The sequence below is a fragment of the Phacochoerus africanus genome, chromosome X (genome assembly GCF_016906955.1).
Source record: "Phacochoerus africanus isolate WHEZ1 chromosome X, ROS_Pafr_v1, whole genome shotgun sequence".
NCBI lineage: Eukaryota > Metazoa > Chordata > Mammalia > Artiodactyla > Suidae > Phacochoerus > Phacochoerus africanus.
The window spans coordinates 111,059,417-111,080,792 of NC_062560.1; the positions used below are offsets into that span (position 1 = coordinate 111,059,417).

The 21,376-nt window shown below is 40.0% G+C and overlaps 1 protein-coding gene and 1 long non-coding RNA gene across 2 annotated transcripts in view; both read right to left on the bottom strand.

The window, feature by feature from the left end:
* Positions 1 to 21,376, bottom strand: part of LOC125118116 (fibrous sheath-interacting protein 2-like) — a 71,302-nt gene that overhangs the window by 37,549 nt on the left and 12,377 nt on the right. The window contains exons 9-12 of the mRNA XM_047764252.1: positions 18,702 to 18,770; positions 15,050 to 15,153; positions 13,439 to 13,484; positions 11,828 to 11,967 (exon numbers count right to left, since the gene is read on the bottom strand). Coding sequence (XP_047620208.1) covers positions 11,828 to 11,967; positions 13,439 to 13,484; positions 15,050 to 15,153; positions 18,702 to 18,770 — 359 coding nt within the window. The remainder of the gene's footprint in view (positions 1 to 11,827; positions 11,968 to 13,438; positions 13,485 to 15,049; positions 15,154 to 18,701; positions 18,771 to 21,376) is intronic.
* LOC125117873 (uncharacterized) lies at positions 3,474 to 10,376 on the bottom strand. Its single transcript, XR_007132759.1, has 3 exons — positions 10,121 to 10,376; positions 5,730 to 5,769; positions 3,474 to 3,516 (listed from the first exon to the last, which is right to left on the bottom strand). It is a non-coding gene; the product is annotated as an uncharacterized LOC125117873 (long non-coding RNA).

Sequence of the window (21,376 nt, forward strand, 5' to 3'; positions counted from 1 at the left end):
TGCCAAGGGGGAGGGGGAGGGAGTGGGGTGGATGGGGAGCTTGGGGTTAATAGATGTAAACTATTGCCTTTGGAATGGATTAGCAATGAGATCTTGCTGTGTAGCACTGGGAAATATGTCTAGTCACTTATGATGGCGCATGATAATGTGAAAAAATAGAATGTACGTATGTATGTGTAACTGGGTCACCATGCTATACAGTAGGAAAAAAAAATTGTATTGGGGAAATAAAAAAAAAGATTTCCGGGAGTTCCCGTCGTGGCGCAGTGGTTAACGAATCCGACTAGGAGCCGTGAGGTTGCGGGTTCGGTCCCTGCCCTTGCTCAGTGGGGTAACGATCCGGCGTTGCCGTGAGCTGTGGTATAGGTTGCAGACGCGGCTCGGATCCCGCGTTGCTGCGGCTCTGGCGTGGGCCGGTGGCTGCGGCTCCGATTAGACCCCTAGCCTGGGAACCTCCATATGCCACAGGAGCGGCCCAAGAAATAGCAACAACAACAACAACAAAAAAGACAAAAAAAAAAAAAAGATTTCCTTTGATTCTAAGTCTCTTGGAACTTTTATTTCCACTATGTATTGCTGAGGGCAAATGGCTTCCTGGTTAAAAAAAATAGCCAAGTGGGTGTCTAGGCTCATAGAAAACAAATGCCCCGGCAAGAAGTAAGACTGTGTTTATGACCTAAGCAATATTACTTAAAAATAAAAACCAGATTACCTGTAAGAAACTATTTCATGAGACAGATCTGCAGTTAAAACATTTATATGCCTTTGTGGAGATAGCCTCCTTTTAGCTAGGAGACGAGGGTGAAAAATAAAGCCCCACAGTGGAGAGGTCAGCCTGTGGACTCTTTAGCCTGCCTGCCTTTGTCAATTGTATATTCAAATGACTACAGCTACTTGTTAAAACTTAATTGATAGGCAATAACTAGCACTGATGATTTAAGGGAAATGAACAAGCTTAGATCCAACAAAGGATTATCAGTGCAAACTATCCTGGATTGGGAGGCAGAGACAGCTCAAGAAATAAAGGAACACGTTAATTTTGGAAAGAAAAAAGGTTGAGCTAGAACTCAGACTCAAAGAGCCAGAAGGCTGAGAAGTAGAAGGAAGTTTAGGTTTCCTTCAATATGAGCTGAAGCAGAAAGCCGGGGACCAGACTTGAATGGCATTTCCTTATGGTTAATTGAGCTCACTGTTACAGCTTAAACTGGACTAGGGCAGATGCAAAGTGCACCTGCCAAACTCTATAACTGTTTATGTACTTCTACTTATTGCAGATATATTTTGGGATCATAAAAATCCTTTTGCCTATAATAATTGTTGTCATCCTCAAGATAGCAGGGCCAGGGAGTTCCCGTCGTGGTGCAGTGGTTAACGAATCCGACTAGGAACCATGAGGTTGCGGGTTCGGTCCCTGCCCTTGCTCAGTGGGTTAACGATCCGGCCTTGCCGTGAGCTGTGGTGTAGGTTGCAGACGCGGCTCGGATCCCGCGTTGCTGTGACTCTGGCATAGGCCGGTGGCTACAGCTCTGATTGGACCTAGCCTGGGAACCTCCATATGCCGTGAGAGCGGCCCAAGAAATGGCAAAAAGACAAAAAAAAAAAAAAAAAAAAAGATAGCAAGGCCAAGAGTGTGTACCTTCCATGGGAATTCTACTTCTCAAGGCTATGGCTACAAGTCAGTGGCAGCAAAGGCTGGTTGCCTGGCATTCTAGCTGTGCATTGTTTGATATCCTGGTATTTGGGCAGTGGAATCCCTATTATGTGGTTATTGTGTCACAATTATCTCTAAAGTTAGCTCCCAGATTATTCAGGTTTAGGCCAACATTCAAAGAAAAAGTAATACCTTCTTTATGAAGCATATTCTTTTCTGACCCATTAGAGAAGGTTTGAGGGACATTTCAAGGAAAAGCCATTTTATTTGAGTCTCTTAATGCATTTTAAAAATCTTTTTAGGGCCACACCTGTGGCATATGGAGATTCCCAGGCTAGGGGTCAAATTGGAGCTACAACTTCTGGCCTACGCCACAGCCACAGGAGCACCAGATCTTTAACCAACTGAGCAAAGCCAGTGATCAAACCTGCGTCCTCATGGATACTAGTCAGATTTGTTTTCCACTGAGCCATGATGGGAACTCCTTAACTCATTTTTTATTGTGATAAAATACACATAATGTAAAATATACCATTTTAAAGTATGTAGTTTAGCAACATTAAGTACATTCACAGTGTTGTGCAAACATCACTACTATCCCCTTCTCATAGTGCATCTTTTTCACCTACTGTGCAGACCAGAAAATGGCTACTGAATTTGAAAAACATAGTTTGAAATGATAGCATACAGTTGAAAAACTCTTGTTTTGCATAAACATGTCCTAAATCAAACACTTTAACACTTACACATTAATAAGTTACTTACCTTCTTGGTCTAAATTGGTCAAAATCCATTCCAATACATGTGAGAATTTCAATATGTATTATTTTCTTATTGCCAGAGATCATGTACAAGCAGACTTGCATTATTACTCTTAGGGTAGCTGAGAAGAGGCATTTCCAACTTTGACATGTAAAATTGGGACATTCGTGAAATTTCTCTCTCTTTCTTTTAGCCACTCCTGCAGCATGTGGAAGTACCGGGGCCAGGGATCAAACCCATGCCATAGCAGTGACAATACCAGATCCTTAACCACTAGGCCACCAGGGGACTACTTTGTGAAGTTTTTTTAATGAAGTGAAATATGATAAATAGACTTTTGATTTTTCAGCTTATTTTCACTATACTATTAACCAAGAAATATTCCTTTGGTGCCAGCATGTCTCAGTCTTTGTGTTTGCTGCATATTCTATAACTTGGTCAGGTACATGTGTGAAAAGGTGTGTGGATGTGCTACTCTCCTGAACCTCTCTCTTGTTCATGATTCCTTTGTGTAGACCCAGAGGTGGGACTTATCAAGTTCACCCTTTTCTCTTTGTCTGGTCCAAGCTGCAGCTCTCTTGTGACCAGGTCCCTTCTTTTGATAGAATAGCCATCTTAAGATTCCTTTTACTCTCAGAAAATTAAGAGACAGATCTAGGCATCCTGGCTCACCTGACTGAGTGGCAGGATACTCAGCACAGAGCCAGATCTACAGGAGTCTGCAAAGACATTTCCCTCAATTCCTTCCCATTATGGAGTAGGTTTGTGGTATATGATGCCTTCCCCATGATAGTTAAAGCTCCTAAGCCTCCCCAAATCTACCCTCCTGAGCTCCCTGAGCAAAAGGACAATAACAGTAACTTTGGACCCTTCTTAGCAATAACTCTTTTAGCAATAATTTTGGACCTTTACAAAACTCTTGAGAGTGAAAGTCAAGGAAGAGAAAAGGCAGAGGGAAACTGACTGATATCAACAGATAGCTTTGCTGGTTGTCTGATTCAGAGTTTTCTCTAATAACACATTAGAAAATATCCTTAATTGCTTTATCAGTAAATTTCATTGTACATACTTTTTCTTGACAGTGATTTTGATGGTACTCTTGTCTGAAAAAGTAAAGAGATATTGGTTTTTATTATTTCTGGTTAATAACTTATATAACTTTCCTCCAAATTCCTAATCCTGAATCAGATTACCTACTTTGTGCTTGGGAGTTTTTTTCCCCCCCAGCAATTCAAAAAGAAGAATAAGCTTTGTTTAACTTAATTTTATTTGTTTGTTTATTTTATTAGAGTATAGTTGACTTACAATGGTGTGTTAGTTTCAGGTGTACAGTAAAGTGAATCAGTTATATCCATTCCTTTTCAGATTCTTTTCCCATATGGGTTATTACCCAGTATTGAGTATATTTCCCAGTGCTTTACAGTAGGTCCTTGTTATGTACCTATCTCATATATAGTAGTGTGTATATGTTAATCCCAACATCCTAATTTATCCCTCCTCCCAAACTTTCCCCTTTGGTGACCATGAGTTTGGTTTCGAAATATTCGAGTCTGTTTCTGTTTTGTGAATAAATTCTTTTGTATCATTTTTAAATTAGATTTCACATATTAATGACCTCATTCAAATCCAGGAAGTACAAAAAGTCCCAGAGAGGATAAATCCAAGGAGGGACATGCGGAAACACACATTAATCAAACTGACAAAAATTAAATACAAAGAAAAAATATTCAAAGCAACAAGGGAAAATCAACAAATAACATATAAGGGACAACACCAAAGGCTTTGAACCTGTGTTCTTTTCTGATAAGGTAAAGGAATGTGACATGGTTGCAATGGGCAAAGCCATACCAGATGGGGTTGTGGTTATGTTTTCTTGTGCTTTGGCCTGGAATTGCCCTAGGTATAGCTAAAGGTATTTTATTTTATTTAAAATTTTTTTATTTTATTATTTTCTTTTTAGGACCACACCTGCAGCATATGGAAGTTCCCAGGCTAGGGGCTGAATCGGAACTGTAGCCACCAGCCTACACCACAGCCACAGCAACACCAGATCTGAGCCATGTCTGCGACCTATGCCATAGCTCATGGCAACACCAGATCCTTAACCCACTGAGCAAGGCCAGGGATCAAACCTGCATCCTCAAAGATACTAGTTGGGTTCTTAACCTGCTGAGCCACAATGGGAACTACATAGCTAAAGGTATTTTAACTCCGTGTATTTGAGAGGAATGGGAGAGAAGCTCTGGGTCATGTGAGGAGTTCTTCATCTTAGCTGATTTGTTAATAAAAGGGTATTCAGAGCATTTGCTATTGAAAATTCTCAAGTGATTCCGTAGTTCTGTAGTCTAGTGTGGGAGCGGGGTCAGGAGGAAGAGGGAGGCAGGAATTCACACTCTATAAAACTACACATAATCATTATTCCCTCATCTTTATTTCTTGAAACTATCTTGATATTGAGCTAGTCAGTTTCCTTCCTTCAGCATCCTTGTAGCCTATGAGCACCCAGTAAACCAGACAAACTGACTTCTATCACTCCTAGCTCAAAATCCTTTTCTAAGAAACTTGATCTGAATGTCAGCACCATTCACTACTACATACTACTTCACTTTACCCAACCATTTTCATCAGAGTTTGGGATTTATAAAAACTATCCGATCCTCATTTGGTTTGTTGAGTGTTTAAAAGGTCATGGTGTTGGGCATGTGGGTTCCATATGTATGGAATATTTTCCAAGTCTGAAGGGAACAGGACATCAGCAGAATAGGTGGCCACCAAGGTTTGAGGGCTGGAAGGCTCCCAATGCCAAAACAAACAAACAAAAACAAAAAACCAAAAAAACCCTCTCCACTGGCCCTTATTTTGCATCATTAAGAGACATTACTTCAGATTACAGCACAAATATCCTTGTGGGGTAATGGATTAAGTCATTAATACTATACAGTAAGCTGATTATCATCATTTAAAAAACCAATAACCTCAAAGCACAAGTAATTCATTTTTGAATGAGGACAGGGGAAAAGAATAGATTTAGATTCCAGAAAAAGTAGTGCTACATGAAAGGGGAAGGAAAGTACTCTCTATTAGGGGAGCACAGAACTAAAGTGAGAACAAAGAGAGGAGGAGGTGGAGGAGCACAAGTGACTGACTTTGCCTACTTTACAATTTTAGCTAGTCCTGAGAGGTTGCAAAAGGTGACAGTTTTACTACATACAAGCAAAGCTACAAGAATGGAGGATTCAAGCAGCACTCCTGTATAATTATTCAAATGTTAATTTTAAAAGACATATTAATTTATTAAGTTTTCTTAAATACTTACTGAGTTGGTAAGTCATGAGAAGAGTATTTAAGTCTGTCAACTGTAGGTAGATTTTCAGAGAGAAAAAGAAAATTACTATTTGTTGGTACCCTTCACAGGCTACATGTAAGATAGTAATTAACAGATCTGAATAGGTCTTTTAATCCCTACTGTCACTGCTCTGTTTTAATCCTCTAGGGACTACCAGGGAAGTATAAAATATACCTTACGATTTGGGGTGATTGCCTATCTCGGCAACCTCATTTCTGGTCACTCTTCTACAAATACTCTACTGAACATGCCAATTCCCTTTGCCTCTGTCCACACTATTACCTTTGTAACTCTAGTGTTCTTCTTTTGAATTTCTCATCCTTTAGGACTCATTCAACTTGTGTCACCTCCTTCAGAGAGCTTTCCTTGATGTCTGCCTAGGTAGACAGGCATTCTCTGTCAATGCTCCTGAAGCACCCTATACATCCTTCTGTTATAGGACTTGCTATGCTGTGTTGTGAATAGTAGTTTACAGTGCCTGGCATATAGTAAGCATATCACCAATTAAAGCCAGTTCAAAGTCAAGGTGAAGAGCTGTTTATTTTTCTTCCGATAATGTAAAGTGTATTGGAGTAACCAATAATTTCCAACAATCTGCTTAAAAGTTTTACTTTAATTCTATGTACCCTCTAGCATTTGTGTTTTTGAATGTGTACAGTTTTGGAAAGGAAGGAGCTGGAAATAATAGTGTGCAAACTGGGAAAAAAAGTGTGAAGATAATACTGTTGTGTTTTTGAAATATGCCTACAAATTATTTGATAATACCTCCTCTAAGTGGTAGAGGTTAATTCTTTTCTCCTTGAATGTGGGTTGGACTTAGTGACTTGTTTCTAATGAATATATAGTGGAAGTGATGGTATATAACTTCTGAGACTATGTTACAAAATATACTGTGGCTTTAGCCCCTCTCTCTTGGATTACCCACTCTGGGGGAAGCCAGATGCCATATCCTGAGGCTATTCAAGAGATGTATGGAGATGCCGACATGGTGAGGAACTGAGACCTCCTGCCAACAGCCATGTGAATGAGCCACCTTGGAAGTGAATCTTCCAGTCCCAGTCAAGCCTTTATATGACTGCAGCAGTCCTGGATGACATCTTGACTGTAACCTCACGAGAGACCCTGAATCAGAACCATTCTGCTAAGTTGCTTCTGTATTCCTAACCATAGAAACTGTGAGACAATAATGTTTTTTGTTTGTTTGTTTTTCTGGTTTTTTTTTTTTTTAATTTTTTAATTTTATGGCCGCACCTGTGGCATATGGAAGTTCGTGGGCCAAGGATTGAATCCAAGTCACAGCTGTGATCTACGCTGCAACTGTGGTGATGTCAGGTCCCTCTGCACCTGGCCAGGGATCAAACCCACACCTCTGCAGTGATCCTAGCTGCTGCAGTCGGCAATGATGTCTTTTTTTCCTTTTTTTTTTTTTTTTTTTTTTTTTTAGGGCCACATCTGTGGCACATGGAAGTTCCCAGGCTAGGGGCAAATTGGAGTTGCAGCTGCTGGCCTATGCCACAGCCACAGCAATGCAGGATCTGAGCTGTGTCTGTAACCTACACTACAGGTCATAGCAATGCCGGATCCTTAATGCACTAAGCGAGGCCAGGGATTGAACTCGCATCCTCATGGATACTTGTCGGTTTCATTACTGCTGAGCCACAGTGGGAACTCCCAGCAATAATGTTTGTTTAACCTGCCAAGTTTTGGGGTGATTTGTTATTTAGCAATAGATAACTAATGCAACAGTTAAAAGAATAAGGAACACTTCCGTGGTTTCTAGCAACATGGTGGATTAAGTATTCTAAAGATCCTGTGTAAAACCTATTAAAAATGCAATGGGAATTTGATAAAAATACAATCATAGTGTAGAACTTGAATACACCTCTTTGATGTATTAGAACATCAATACACCTCTTTGACACATCTAGCAGCCATTAAGTCTAGTAGACAAAAAAATCAGTAAAGACATAATAATTGAATAATACATCATATTATTAAAATGAATATAATTTAAAATTCATTTAGAGCCTTACATCCTTCAATAGAGAATATACATCTTTTGTATGTCCTTGGAACCCTTTCAAATATCAATCACCTATTTGGCCATAAAGAAAACCGTAACAACTTCATTGCGTTAAAGATTTACAGGTTATGTTCTTTGAACCCAATTTTAAAATGTGACCCATGGAGTTTCCGTTGTGGCTCAGTGGTTAACGAATCCGACTAGGAACCATGAGGTTGCGGGTTCAATGCCTGGCCTTGCTCAGTGGGTTAAGGATCTGGCGTTGCCGTGAGCTGTGGTGTAGGTTGCAGACAAGGCTCAGACCTGGTGTTGTTGTGGCTCTGGCATAGGCCAGTGGCTACAGCTCCGACTCGACCCCTAGCCTGGGAACCTTCATATGCCACGGAAGTGGCCCAAGAAATGGCAAAAAAAAAAAAAAAAAAAAAAAGACAAAAAAACAAACAAAAAAATAAAATGTGACCCAAAATATTAATTTCTTGTTAACTAAGAAACATACTTATGGATAACTCTTAGATCAAAGGAGAAATGAAAAGGATAAAGTGTAAACTACCTGAAAATGGATGTTTTATATCAAACCTATGGAAACAGCTCTTGTTATTTCCCATAGGTTTACATATAAGGCTTTTTTTTTTTTTTTCTTTTTTGCCATGCCAGTGGAATGTGGATTTTTTTGGGCCAGGGATTGAATCCATGCCATAGCAGTGACAATTCCAGATGCTTAATTGCTAGGCCAGCAAAGAACTCCTATAAGGCATTCTTTTTATTGCTTTCATGAGTCCCAGACCAATATCTCTTAACTGTTCCACTCAGAGGTCCCACTTAAATTCCCTCGGGTACCTCAAACTCAATTTATTCAAAGCTCAGTTAATTTTTTTTCTTCTAAACTTGTTCATCCTTCTGTAATGCCTATCTACTGAATGGCACCACTATTCATTATCCATTAAGTTGCCCAGATTGGAAATCTGAGGTGTCTTCAATTCATTCTTCTCCCAGATTCAATCAGCAACCGAATCTCATCCATTCGACCTTCTTGAGTGAGTCAAATCTCTGCTTAGCTCTTCATCCTCATTGCTACTGACTTTGTTCAGGACTCATTGCTAGCCTTGACTATTGTAACAGCCTCTTAACTGTAGCAAGGAGCGGCATGGTATTGCGATTAGGATTGGTTGAGTAAGATAGATCTGGGTTAAAATCCTGGCTTTGCCAATATTATGTGAAATCTTGGGCATGATAATTTACCACTCCGAGACTTAGTTTACTTATGTGTAAAGTTGTGAATCAAAATAGTTTTATTGTTGGGAAGGTTAAATGAGAGAATATAAAGAATTTAGCCTTGTCCCTGGTACATAGTAAGTGTTCGATATGATGTTAATTTATTGTCTCATTGCCTCCAATCTCTTCACCTCTAACTTTGCTTTCCTTTTTTAGAAAAGGCAAATTCCCTTTTTTTGGTCATTTAAAAATATAAGTATAGTTGATTTATAATGTGTTAGTTTCAGGTGTACAGAAAAGTGATTGTTATACATTCTTTTTCAGATTATTTTCCATATATTCCATTATATAACCTATAATCATTATATGTTAATATAAAGTGTTGAGTATAGTTTTCTGTGCTATATACTACGTCCTTGTTGGTTGTCTGTTTTATATACGGTGGTGAATATATGTTAATCCCAAATTTCTAATTTATCCTTGTCCCCTTTCCTCTTGGTAACCATAAATTTTTTTCTATGTCTGTGAGTAAAAAAGGCAAATCATGACCATATTACGACCCTGCCAATATTCTTCAATAGTTCCATTTGATAACAGGATAAAAGATAGTGTTCCTGGCATGGCCTACCAGAATCTTAATGATCTAACCCTCATCTACCAGTCAAGTCTCATCTTCTTCAATCCTCTAACTTGAACTTTTAGCTAAAGCAATTCTGAAAAAAACTGTATTTCCACAAACACATTATGCACTAATGTATACATCTTGGTAAACGTATTCTCTTCTCCTGGAAGATTCTCCTTTCATTTGTCTGCTTAGAAAATTCTTTCTTATCTTTCATGTCTCAGCTCAATTGTGGCCTCTTTTGTAAAAGCTTCCTTGGCTTCCTTATGCCTCCACTGGACTTTGTATATACCTCCTTTATTGCACTCATCATATTGGGTTGTGATTACTGGCATGACTGTTCTACACTAAAGTGTAAAATCCAGGGTTGGGACCAGGGCTTCTCTGCTTTGTAAGTTGAATAATTAGCATAGTGTATGGCACAACAAAAGCTCAATAAGGGTTAGTTGAATAAATGCATTAATAGATTGTAGGATTTCCTGAATAACTATCACTAACGTTTACCTGACTCATTTTTTATGTTTGATTTCTTGGCCTTTTCCCCATTGAAATCAGCATATGTCACCTATACATGCCACAGAAAAAGAGAAACAAAGAAAATTCTCAAAAGAAGTTTTCAGAGAATTTGAACATCATCTATTTCTCACAGAAGTTTAAAATGATTTAAAAAGCCCATTTATAATATATATTTCTGGTTTATATTACACACATTACTTACAGAATTCAATGGTTTATAGAATTCATTAGTATACTAAAATTAACTGAGGAATGCACTTATCAGCATGGAAGGTAATCAGTTGAATAGCTAAAAAGAATATGTGTGAGTGATTTTTTTAAGGAAAGTTAAGTGTAGGGGAAATGTTTTGAGAGGGGTGAAGGGCAGAGAGCAGGTTTTCTGCATAGGTGGGATAAGACTCTCTGATTTGGCCAAGAGCTCTACCAGCTTAGGTAATAATATAGGAAGATAAATCCAACAAAGTAGACTGAGAACTGAACACGAGCCACCCAGAAATGCATTTCCTGACACTGATGGGATGGGTGAAATAAATTGGAAAATAGTATTGGATTCTATTGCAATAAAAGTGGTCATGCTATTTTTAAAAATAAATTAGGTATTTCTGACTATTTGATGTGTTCATATTGTCCAGTATATTTTAAAGCCTTCTAAATTTGGTCTAAATTTGTTACTGCCCTTTTTTTGGGTAACATATGTAGTATTAAGTTTTCCATCCATGCTACACTCGGGGAACACTTTTTTTCTGACTCTACAGTGAGGTTAGTGAAAAAAGTAATTCCTGATGTGCACCTACTGAACTATCTTAAAGTAATTAAGAAGATTCTTTTTTTCAGATACTAAGCATATAGATTATGGACGTTAACACAATAGCACAGTGCCCTGGACACAGAAAGTGTTTCATAAACATTTGTTTATACAGAGACAGCATTTTGTGGCTAACATGCTACATTTGAGCAGTTATACATAATTGAGTCTGTCACTTACTATGCATTTAACATAGGCTATGGCAAACCATGTTAACTCTTTAGAACAGCTAAGCCAGTTAATACAGTGCTAACAGAGCCAAGGATGTGGATTTGATTCTTATAATGAATGACAAATTGGCAATCCACAGAGGTGATACATGTTGTGACCAGAGGCTGTACCCTGAATGTTTGTTGCCAGCTTCCTATGAGTGATCACTACCACAAAGGGGACAGGGTGAGGCAGTATGGCTGTCTCTATACAGCCAGTCAGCAGTAGAAGCGAAATGATTCACAAAAGCCCAATATGTTGCTTCCTCTGCAGGGCACAGGTATGAACCTCGAAGCTCTTGAAGCTCATCATTTAGGAAGCCTATGACCTAAGGGCTAAGTGGGAACACTCAAGTTGTTTCTGGTAAATCTCTAAGAACTGAGACAAATATTCAAATTTTTGGATCTATTTAACACATTTAAAATCTCAGGCTCACCATTTTTCTTGTTAGCTTACAATATGTTACTGATAATTCCCTACACTTAAGAGTATGGCAGCACTAACACAACTGATATCCATGAACATTGGAAGTCTGAGGTAGCACAGGATTATTACTGTGGGTTAGTATTTCAATTTTTATAAAATCTTGTTATGGGGTGTTTACTTTCAGGGAATAAGGCTGTTCTGAATTGTCATTTAATGAATGAAATTGTGTTATGCCAATCTCGATCATAATTTCATACTTCATTTGTCCTGTTTGTATCTGGAACAAAAAAAATGTTACTTGCCTCTCGTTTCAAAATATCCTGTATAGAGTGTCTGTAGGCATTTTTTGTGTTTGCAGAAACACCTGGAGTTTGAAGTGAAGTACTTGTAATTTCTGAGGAAAGAAGAGGTACCATTAAATATGAAAAAATGATATAGTTCTTGCTGGGATACCATAGTATCTAGAATTACTATAGTTAAGGTGTATTGGTTCATGGATGTTAAGACAGTATCTCCAAGTATAAGATACCCTTTTTTTTCTTTTTATGGAAGCACCTGTGGCATATGGAAGTTCCCAGGCCTATGCCACAGCCACAGAAATAGCAGATCTGAGCTGCATCTGTGACCTATGCTGCAGCTTTGCAGCAAGGTCAGATCCTTAACCCACTGAGCGAGGCCAGGGATTGAACCCCCTTCCTCACAGAAGCAATGTTGGGTCCTTAGCCTGCTGAGCCACAACAGGAACTCCAAGATGCCTTTTTGAAGTCTCCTGCTTAAAGCTTCCAGTGGCTCATCACTGCCCTCATGGATAAGCCTGAACTCCCTAACTTCTGGCCCTAAGTCACTTTGGTAGTTAACCTCCTACCATTCCCCTGTCCAGAATGAACTGTTTTGCACTTTATTCAGTAGGCAAGGGGAACCACTGCAGACTTTTGGGTAGAGGAATTATATGTCCAAAGCTGTATTACAGGAAGATTACATTCACAGCAAAATGTAGGATAGATTAACAGGAAGAAGAGATGGGAGACAAATTACTGCAGTGCTTAAAGGCACAGGTGGCATGAATGGAAAGGAAGGGAAAGTTATGAGGGAATTTAAGGAGGTAGATTGGACAGAAGGCAGCAATAGGAAAGAATAAAAAATGACTCAGGTTTTATGCCTGAATAAAATTAGGAGGAACAGAGAAAAGGTTTGGGGGCAAGTAGAAGATGATGAATTCGGGATTTTTTAAACTCTTTTTAAAAAAATTTTATTATAGTTGATTTACAATGTTCAGTGAATTTCTGCTATACAGAAAAGTGACCCACTTATACATTTATATATATTCTTTATTCTTTTTTTTTTTTACATTTGTGCATATTGGATTTGAGATGCTCGTGGGCTGCCCAGGGGGAAATGTCCTAGTGCTTTTGGGGTGTGTTCAGGATATGGTGGGAATCTTTTGTAGAGACTAACAGAGATTTAGCTAATCTCTAATCCAGTCCTGGGAGATGAGAAACAGGATGTGTTTTTATGTCCTGGGGAGAAAAGATGAGATTAGAGGGTAGAGACCTTCCTGGGGAGAATACTCTGCACTGGGACTCCCTAATCGCAGTAGGTCAGGAACTTATGTAAGTAGCCTCAGCAGAGACTCTAACTTCCCCATGTTTTCTTTGCCAATTCCAAAGGGCCTATTCACCCAGCAATCCTCAAAAATGTGGGATACTAATATTTACAATCATGAATACTTTTTATATCATCCTTTATCAAAATAATCATAGGTTTTATAATCAGGGAAAATAGCAAAACTTGGAAAACTATATGGCAAAACTAGGTATTTAACCGAAAGATGTCAAAGCAATTATAAATATTGTTCACTTTCTTACCTCCATCACTTGTGGGATGCGATGTCTTAATCATTAATTTATCTTTCTGTATGGTTTAACATTCAAGAAAAAAAGTAATTAGTAATTAGCCTTCTAAAAGAAATTTTTGCTGACTCTAGAGCAATCAAATTAATATAGTATCTTCCCCTTCCCCTCATCCCCCTACTTCTCTCCTAAGCTCTGGTCTCAATGCTAATATATATTATTAATCTCTTACTGGATATCTTTTACAGGTACCTAAACTTTAGTTTAAAATGAAGCTTATTATGTGCCCAGGTACTCCCATATTTCCCAACTTGCTACTTCTCTGTCTTCCATACTTTCCTTAAAGGCATAACAATCCATCCAGTGCTCTATTCTAGAAAGCTTAGAGTTATTCCATTTATTTCAGCTAAGGCCAGTCTAATCCAATCTAATGCTTATTGGATTAGAACTGAAATAGCTTAGAACTGAAATAAGATATAGAAATCCTGACCTCAATAAGTTTATTATCCAGTAGAAAAGACAGACAAATATGATGGAGTACAATGAATTCTCAGATAGAGGTAAGCTTGGGCACTATGGGAGCACAGAGAAAACACACCCCCTATACAAAAATTAAATCATCATCATTATCATTGCCATCCCCCTTTCTCTGGATCCACACATCTACTGAGTCACCAAATCCTGATAGAGTCAGCTCTTAAATATCTTAAATCTGTGGCCTCTGGTTCACCCTCATTGTCACTACTTTTGTGTGGCCTTTATCATTTTGACCTGGACTATCCCGGTGGACTCAAAACTATCTTACCTCTAGTCTCTTCTGTGTATCTCACACACTGCAGCCAGATTATCTTTTTAAACCCAAAGCATTCTTATTTCACATCCCTACTCAAAAACCTGCAATGGCTTCCTACCACTGAGAGAATAAATTCATACTTTAGAAAATTATACAAAGTTCTGGCTTCAACCTACCTTTTTAGTCTCCTCTCCTGCACTGCCCTAGCTTTGCTGGCTTAAGCTTTCCTGCTTTCACTTAACACTTTATGTCTGCCTGCAATACTACCTCGTATATCCTCACATCTATTCATCTGGAAACTTCCCAATCATGTTTCAAGACCTAATTCAATCAAGCCCTTCTTTTATAAAGCTTTTTTAGATTTCTCTAAATAGTAGGACTATTCTCTAAATCGTCTCTGTTTCCACATTTTGTACAAATCAAAACTCTCCTCTCATTTGACTGTAAGAACTTTTGTTTCTGTGTGTCTCCCCAGACGGTGAGTTCTCAAGAGCAGTGATGATGTTTTTGCCATCTTTGTATCCTATGCCACCTACTTTCCCCCTTTTCCTTTCCTTCTAGCTTAGCATTGGACCTGGCCCACAGGGGGTTCTCAATAAATGTTAGTTATCATCATCAAATATGTGTTAGTTTCCGTTCAACTACATGATACATTTAGCATGAAGCTGACCCAGAATCTTCTCTCTACCAGGGAGAGGCGCCAGACCCGTATGGAACCCCCCCACTTCCAGTCAGTCAGTAGTATGCTAGCAAAGGGGCCATCCCATAGAAGGAAAAGTTAACCAGGTAAATGAATGATCAGTACCAAGCACCCAAGACAAACAGCTTTCTACCTTTTGTTCTGTTGTGTTACTCTGTATATCCTGCTGAGAAGGTAATGATGTTGATAATTTTTTTTCAGGAATTTTTACATAGCTATTGAAATGGTGAGATGATCCTAAAAGCAAATGAAAGAGAAATCATATATTTTAATCAGCTTTATTGAATTATAATCAAAGTGAAAATAAACTGCACATATTTAAAATGTACCATCTGTTCAGTTTTGACATATGGATAAATATTTACATCACCCTCACAAGTTTCCTTGTGCCCCTTATAGTTCATCCCTCTCTCTACTATCCCCCAGGCAATCACTGATCTGCTTTTCTATAAATTAGTTTGCATTTTCTAGAGTTTGCTATAAATGGAATCAAACAGGATGTACTACTCTTTTTCTGGGTGGTGGTCTGTCTGTTTTCATTGAGCATAATTATTTTGAGATTCATCAATAGTGTTGCTTGTATTAATAGTTTATTCCTTTTTGTTGTTGAGTAGTAGCCCATGGTATGGATGCATTACAGTTTATTCATTTGCTGGCTGAAGGATATTTGGGTTGTTTCCAGTTTTTTGTCTATTATGAATAGTGCTGCTATGGACACTGATGTACAAGTCTTTATGAGGACATATATTTTCATTCCTCGTGGGCATGTACCTAGGGATGGAATGACTGAATCACATGGTAGATATAAGTTTAAGCTATCAAAATGTTTTCCACAGTGATTGTATCATTTTACATTCCCATCTGCAATGTCAGAGACTTCTAGTTGTTTCATATCCTTGCAAATACTTGGTATCTTCAATTATTTAAATTCTAGATATTTTGCTGGGTGTGTAGTAGTATCTGATTATGGTTTGGTATGTATTTCCCTAATGACTAATAATGTGAAACAGTTTTTTGTGTACATATTTGCCATCTGTATGTCTTCAGTAAAATGGTTGTTCATGCCTTTTGCCCATGTTTATTAGGTTGTCAATTACATGTTACATGTTTTTCTAGATTTTACATATTTTACAGTGATTATGCCTTCTAGATAAAGGTCAGAGACCATCTTTTGTTATGCTCACTTTGGGGGCTTGACAGATGTGAAACAATCGCTATGCAACAGGGCTATTGTTTTAAATTTTTACATTACTTTTTCCATTTTTGACTCTCTACAAGAAGTCTACCCTAGTCTTCCATAGGCATCCACTGCCCAAACGGGAGGTTAGAATTTTTAATAGGAGGAACACCACGATAAACACTTAGATAATATTCAGCACCTGTCATCCCCAAGTAGGATGACACAGCCAAGAAAGATGGTATGCTTTGTAAGCTATGCAGCTGTCTTAAGAATTTCCCTAAATTTTGTCTTCTTTTTTGTGTAGCGACAGCCTGGAATACTTTGCTCAGAAAATTCTCCCTTAGTGTACTGGAGATACCCTTAGCCCACCAGTAAGAGCTATCTAGGATCAGGAAAAAGGATATGACCTAAGAAAAGTTACAGGGGAAAAGTCCACTCCTTTAGCAGCTCAGAGATGGTGGGAGAATGGAAAGGTAGTGGGAGAGGCTAGAGAGCAAAGGAATCAGATGGGGCTTCATTTTTCCTTACTTTGGGCCTTGGTTGCTTCAGATAACTAAGGTTAACATGGAGGGAAAAGAAGAACTATTGCTCTGCTGTCTGTTTAGGACTCTAGAAAGAGATTTCTTTGGCTCCCCGCTCACCCCTGCCTCCTCCTCCTCAGCTGGGATGCGGCCCAGAAACTGCAGTACAGTGTGGTCAGGCAGAGCACTGCTCTGAGGTTTTGCTTTCTTTTTCTTTCATTTAAAAAAATTTAGCCTTATTGACATATATAATTGACACATCAAATTGTAAGATAGCTAAAATGTACATGGTGATGATTTGATATAATGTATACCTTGAAAAGATTCCCCCCTTTAATTAATTAGCATAGCCATCACCTCACATATCTGTCTTTTGTTGTTAGTGAAAATATTTAAGGTCTACTCTCTTAGTAAATTTCAATTAATACAATTAATATACTGCTATCAACTATAGTCATGTTATACATCAGATCCTCAGACCTTATTCATCTTACAGCTGAAAATTTGTACCCTTTTATCAACCTCTCCTTACTTCTCCTTGAGGTTTTGCTTTAAGCCACTCTTGGTTCCCACGTGGTATACACATGGCCCAGAAAGGGCTGAGGGTCTAGCTGGGAAGCTTGCCAAGGGGAGTCACTGTGGTGGAGGTAAAGGGGCTCCACCCCAAATGTTATGTAGCAGCCATAAGGGGGCTCCACCCCAAATGTTATGTAGCAGCCAGCCAGAACTGGAATGGGAAAGCCAGAGTCCTACTAAGCCCAGTGAGACCAGAGCATGCATCACTGCAGGGATGGCTAACTTCAGCTGTGAATGCCAACAGGCCAAGCACTATCTCAGTGGAGATAAGGGCACCTCTCTGGAGACCAGAAGAAATAGAGGACATTTCATCCAAGCACCCTGAGTTTGTTCCACCTCGACGAGGTCATGGAAGCCAGTGTTTCCCAAAAGTTAATGAACATATAATGCACTGGGAATCTTGTGAAAATGCAGACTCAGATTCAGTAAGTCTCGGGTGGGGCCTGAGAGTTGGCATTTCTAATAAGCTCCTAGGTGACGCCCACACTGCTGACACTTAGAGGAGTAAGAACTTAAGCCACACCTCTTGCCCCCAGGCATCTAGACAGCATCTTTGGGAAAGAAGCAGAATGATGGGGAGGCTCCCTGAATGTCTGAGCCATTTGGGGGGCGCCACAAAGGGAGACTATAGAGGAGTATGTTAGAAAAACCGATGATGGAGCCAGAAAGCAAAAAGAAGAAGGGCACTTAGATCTGGCAAAAAGCGCTAGCCCTACATGTGTTAAAGAAGCCAACTCAAGAAATAGGTTGAAATGTTAAAATGGCAGCAGCCTCAACTCAGTTGGGAACAGGGGAATAAGAGTGTGTGATACTGATTGCATGTTCCCCTGCCACAGAAAATATGTGGCAGGATGAAATATTCTGCTGCCAGATAAGTGACAGAAGGCCAGAAAAGTGCAAAGCCTAAGGAAGGGCAGGGTTTTGAGAGAAAGCATTGGTCTAGGTCTTGGTCCTCACTAGGTCCCTAGGGCCATAGGCTTCAGAAACATCAGTAGCACCTCCAGTCAGCACTTTGCAAGGATGATTCTTTCTCCAGGTGAAACAAATGAGATGCAGGTAAAAGCTTCCCTTGGAGGCAGAACTGCTGAGCAAGGTGTGGCAGCAGTGGTGGCAGCAGCCAGTGAAGCACAGACTTAAAAAAAATGCCTCAGGGTCTTGTCAGGAATGGGAAAGAGAGAGATTGGGAGTAGGGAGAGAGAGATGGGGAGTAGAGAAATGAGATTGTGGAGAGGACAGGGCTCTGCACTGGGCTTGTAGACTTGTCAGCTGCAAAACATGGGCTGTCCTGTTCAGAGGCATGTGGGGACAGTGACACCAGCTGAGTAATTAGGGAGCCTAATCTGGACCACAGAGAGGCTGTAGCATTGTTGGTAAGCATTCATCAAAATCCATCAGGTATAACAGAGGATAGAGGATTTATCTGCATTATAAGCAGAAGAGGTCAGTATCAAATCCAGTCTTTACATAAATTACGATTTTAGTATTTCTAATCATAGTATTTCAATTACGTTGTTGTCCTTGGTGTGATTTCAGGTGACTGGCAGAAATAGTCGTTTTCTTGATCTTTGGATAAGGAGCTTCAAAAAGAATAAAATAAAACATTTATTTCTAATAGTGGAGATTACAAAGTTATACAAGACAGATTCTATTTACCGTTTCACGCCCAGTAGGAGGGGAGCCATATCCTAATCTGTGTACAGGGTTGTGGGGAGGAATTGGAGGGGGTAGGTAGTGGGTCTCAATGGGATGCAACTTTGTACCCCAGGGGATGTCTGGAAATGTCTAGAGACATTTTTGGTTGTTACAAACTGGAGAGGGAGATTTGCTCCTGGCATCTAGTGGACAGAGGGCTAGGGATGATGCTAAACATAGTACAATGCACAGGGCAGTGTTGACAATGAGCAGCTATCTAGCCCCCAAATGCCAACAGTGGCAAGGTTGAGAAATCCTAGGATAGATGTGATGGGGAGGCAGGACGATCGCTTTTATACTATCTTGCCTAATTAAAGCTACATTGGAGGAACAGAGTTGTCTTCTGGCAGAGGGGGAAAAACTCCATCCCTCCATCCTGCTCAAGGAGAACATGGCGTTTTCTTTGTGTGGGGATGCAGACGGGCATAATGACTGTGCTGGAGACCTGTAGGCCACAGTGACCAGGACAGGTCTTGGTTGTGCCTCAGAGGCCAGCAGAGGCAGCCATATTTATATAACTCGTCTGTGAAAAAGATGACTACAGTTCCTATTTCTAATCATTTAGAAATAGACAGGAGGTTTCCAAACTATATGTATGCTAATTGGCTTTTCATTAGCATTACGTGTATCCCTTGGGGTCCCCATGGTAGATCTGTAGTGGGGTAAGTTCATTTCAGACATGAACCAGACACCTTCATTCTCCTGTCAGCTCTGGAATACTGTGAACGTAAATCCTTTTATACGTTCTTTTTCAAAAAGCATTGGAGGTAGCCACTCTTCAGTAGGAAGAAAGTAAGATTTCTTCCTATTGAGTAGAAGTTAACAGTTGAAATTGGAGGGAGCAATCTGGCTGCTAAAGTGATGTCCTATCCCAGAAGCAGAGGTTACAGCCCATCTTCTCACTGAACTCAATTGTGAACTTCTCATGTTGACTCCTCCTTCGTAAACCTATCACCTGCCTTGCTCTCTTCCTCTGTCCCTCCCTCCCTCCCTTTCTTCTCTCCCAATCTTCCACCTCCTCCCTTGTTCTTTTACTCTCTTACTGGCTTATTTTTAAAACTTTTTCCCCCTTCTCTCTCACTTTCTATAATTTTTGTCCTGTCTCAGTACTGGCTTAAAAATCATCCATGAGTTCCTGTTGTGGCTCAGTGGTAACGAGCCTAATATCCATGAGGATGTAGGTTTGATCCCTGGCCTCCCTCAGTGGGTTAAGGATCCGGTGTTGCAAGCTGTGATGTAAGTTACGGACACAGCTTGGATCCCACGTTGCTGTGGCTGTGGTGTAGGACAGCAGCTATAGCTCCAATTCGACCCCATATGCCTTGGGTTTGGCTCCCCCCCCAAAAAAAAAGGTTAAAAAAATCATCTATCTAGTGATCTAGGTATCTAATCTAGCTACCTGCCATCTAGCTGTGATCCTATCTTTATTTCAATTTTTATCTGACTTTTTTTTTTTGTCTTTTGTTGTTGTTGTTATTGTTGTTGTTGTTGCTGCTATTTCTTGGGCCGCTCCCGCGGCATATGAAGGTTCCCAGGCTAGGGGTTGAATCGGAGCTGTAGCCACCGGCCTACGCCAGAGCCACAGCAACGCGGGATCCAAGCCGCGTCTGCAACCTACACCACAGCTCACGGCAATGCCGGATCGTCAACCCACTGAGCAAGGGCAGGGACCGAACCCGCAACCTCATGGTTCCTAGTCGGATTCGTTAACCACTGCGCCACGACGGGAACTCCTATCTGACTTTTAAAATCTCTTTTACCCTGTCCTCTACACTGTATTGGCTTTTCTTAACTAGCTCCTCCTTTTAAATACCTCTCACTCTTACATTGTTTTTATTATACTGTTTTCCTGGCCTCACCCCATTTTAGAATTCTTCTCTTCCTTCCCTCCCTCTCTTTCCTTTTGTACCTCCCTCCCTCCCTCCCTGTTACCCCTCTGCCCTCTCCCCTTCCTTCATTTCTGGGTCTGCATCTCATTCTCATCCTTTCACTCTCCCTCTGGATTTCTTCGTCCTTTCTTTGCGAACTTAAATTCCTTCCTTCCCTCCCTCTCTCCCCCTACTTCCTACCTCCCTTACCTCCTTCTTCCCTTCCTTCCCCCCTCCTTCACTCTCTCTCATTTTATCTTTTTAATATTCTTTTTTTTTGGTTACCAGACTTTCCATATAAAATCTTGTCTACTTACGTATTTGGCCATCAGCCTACCGAACTACCTCACTGGCATCCATCCATCGTCTGTCATTCTTTTGTTGGATTTTCACTGAGTTCTTCTGTTTAGATCCCTCTGCCTGCTCTCCACTTCCTCCATTCCTTCCTTCCTTCCCTCCCTCCCTTCCTACCCTTGCTCTGTCCCTTCCTCAGTCCATTTCTTTCCTGGCCTCTTTCTCTTAGCTTTCCCGGCCCATAAGCATGCCTGCCTTCCTCTCTCCCTCCCTCCTTTTAGTCCTCCCTGTCTCCTTGTCTCCTTCTTACTGCTTTCACCCTCTCCCTT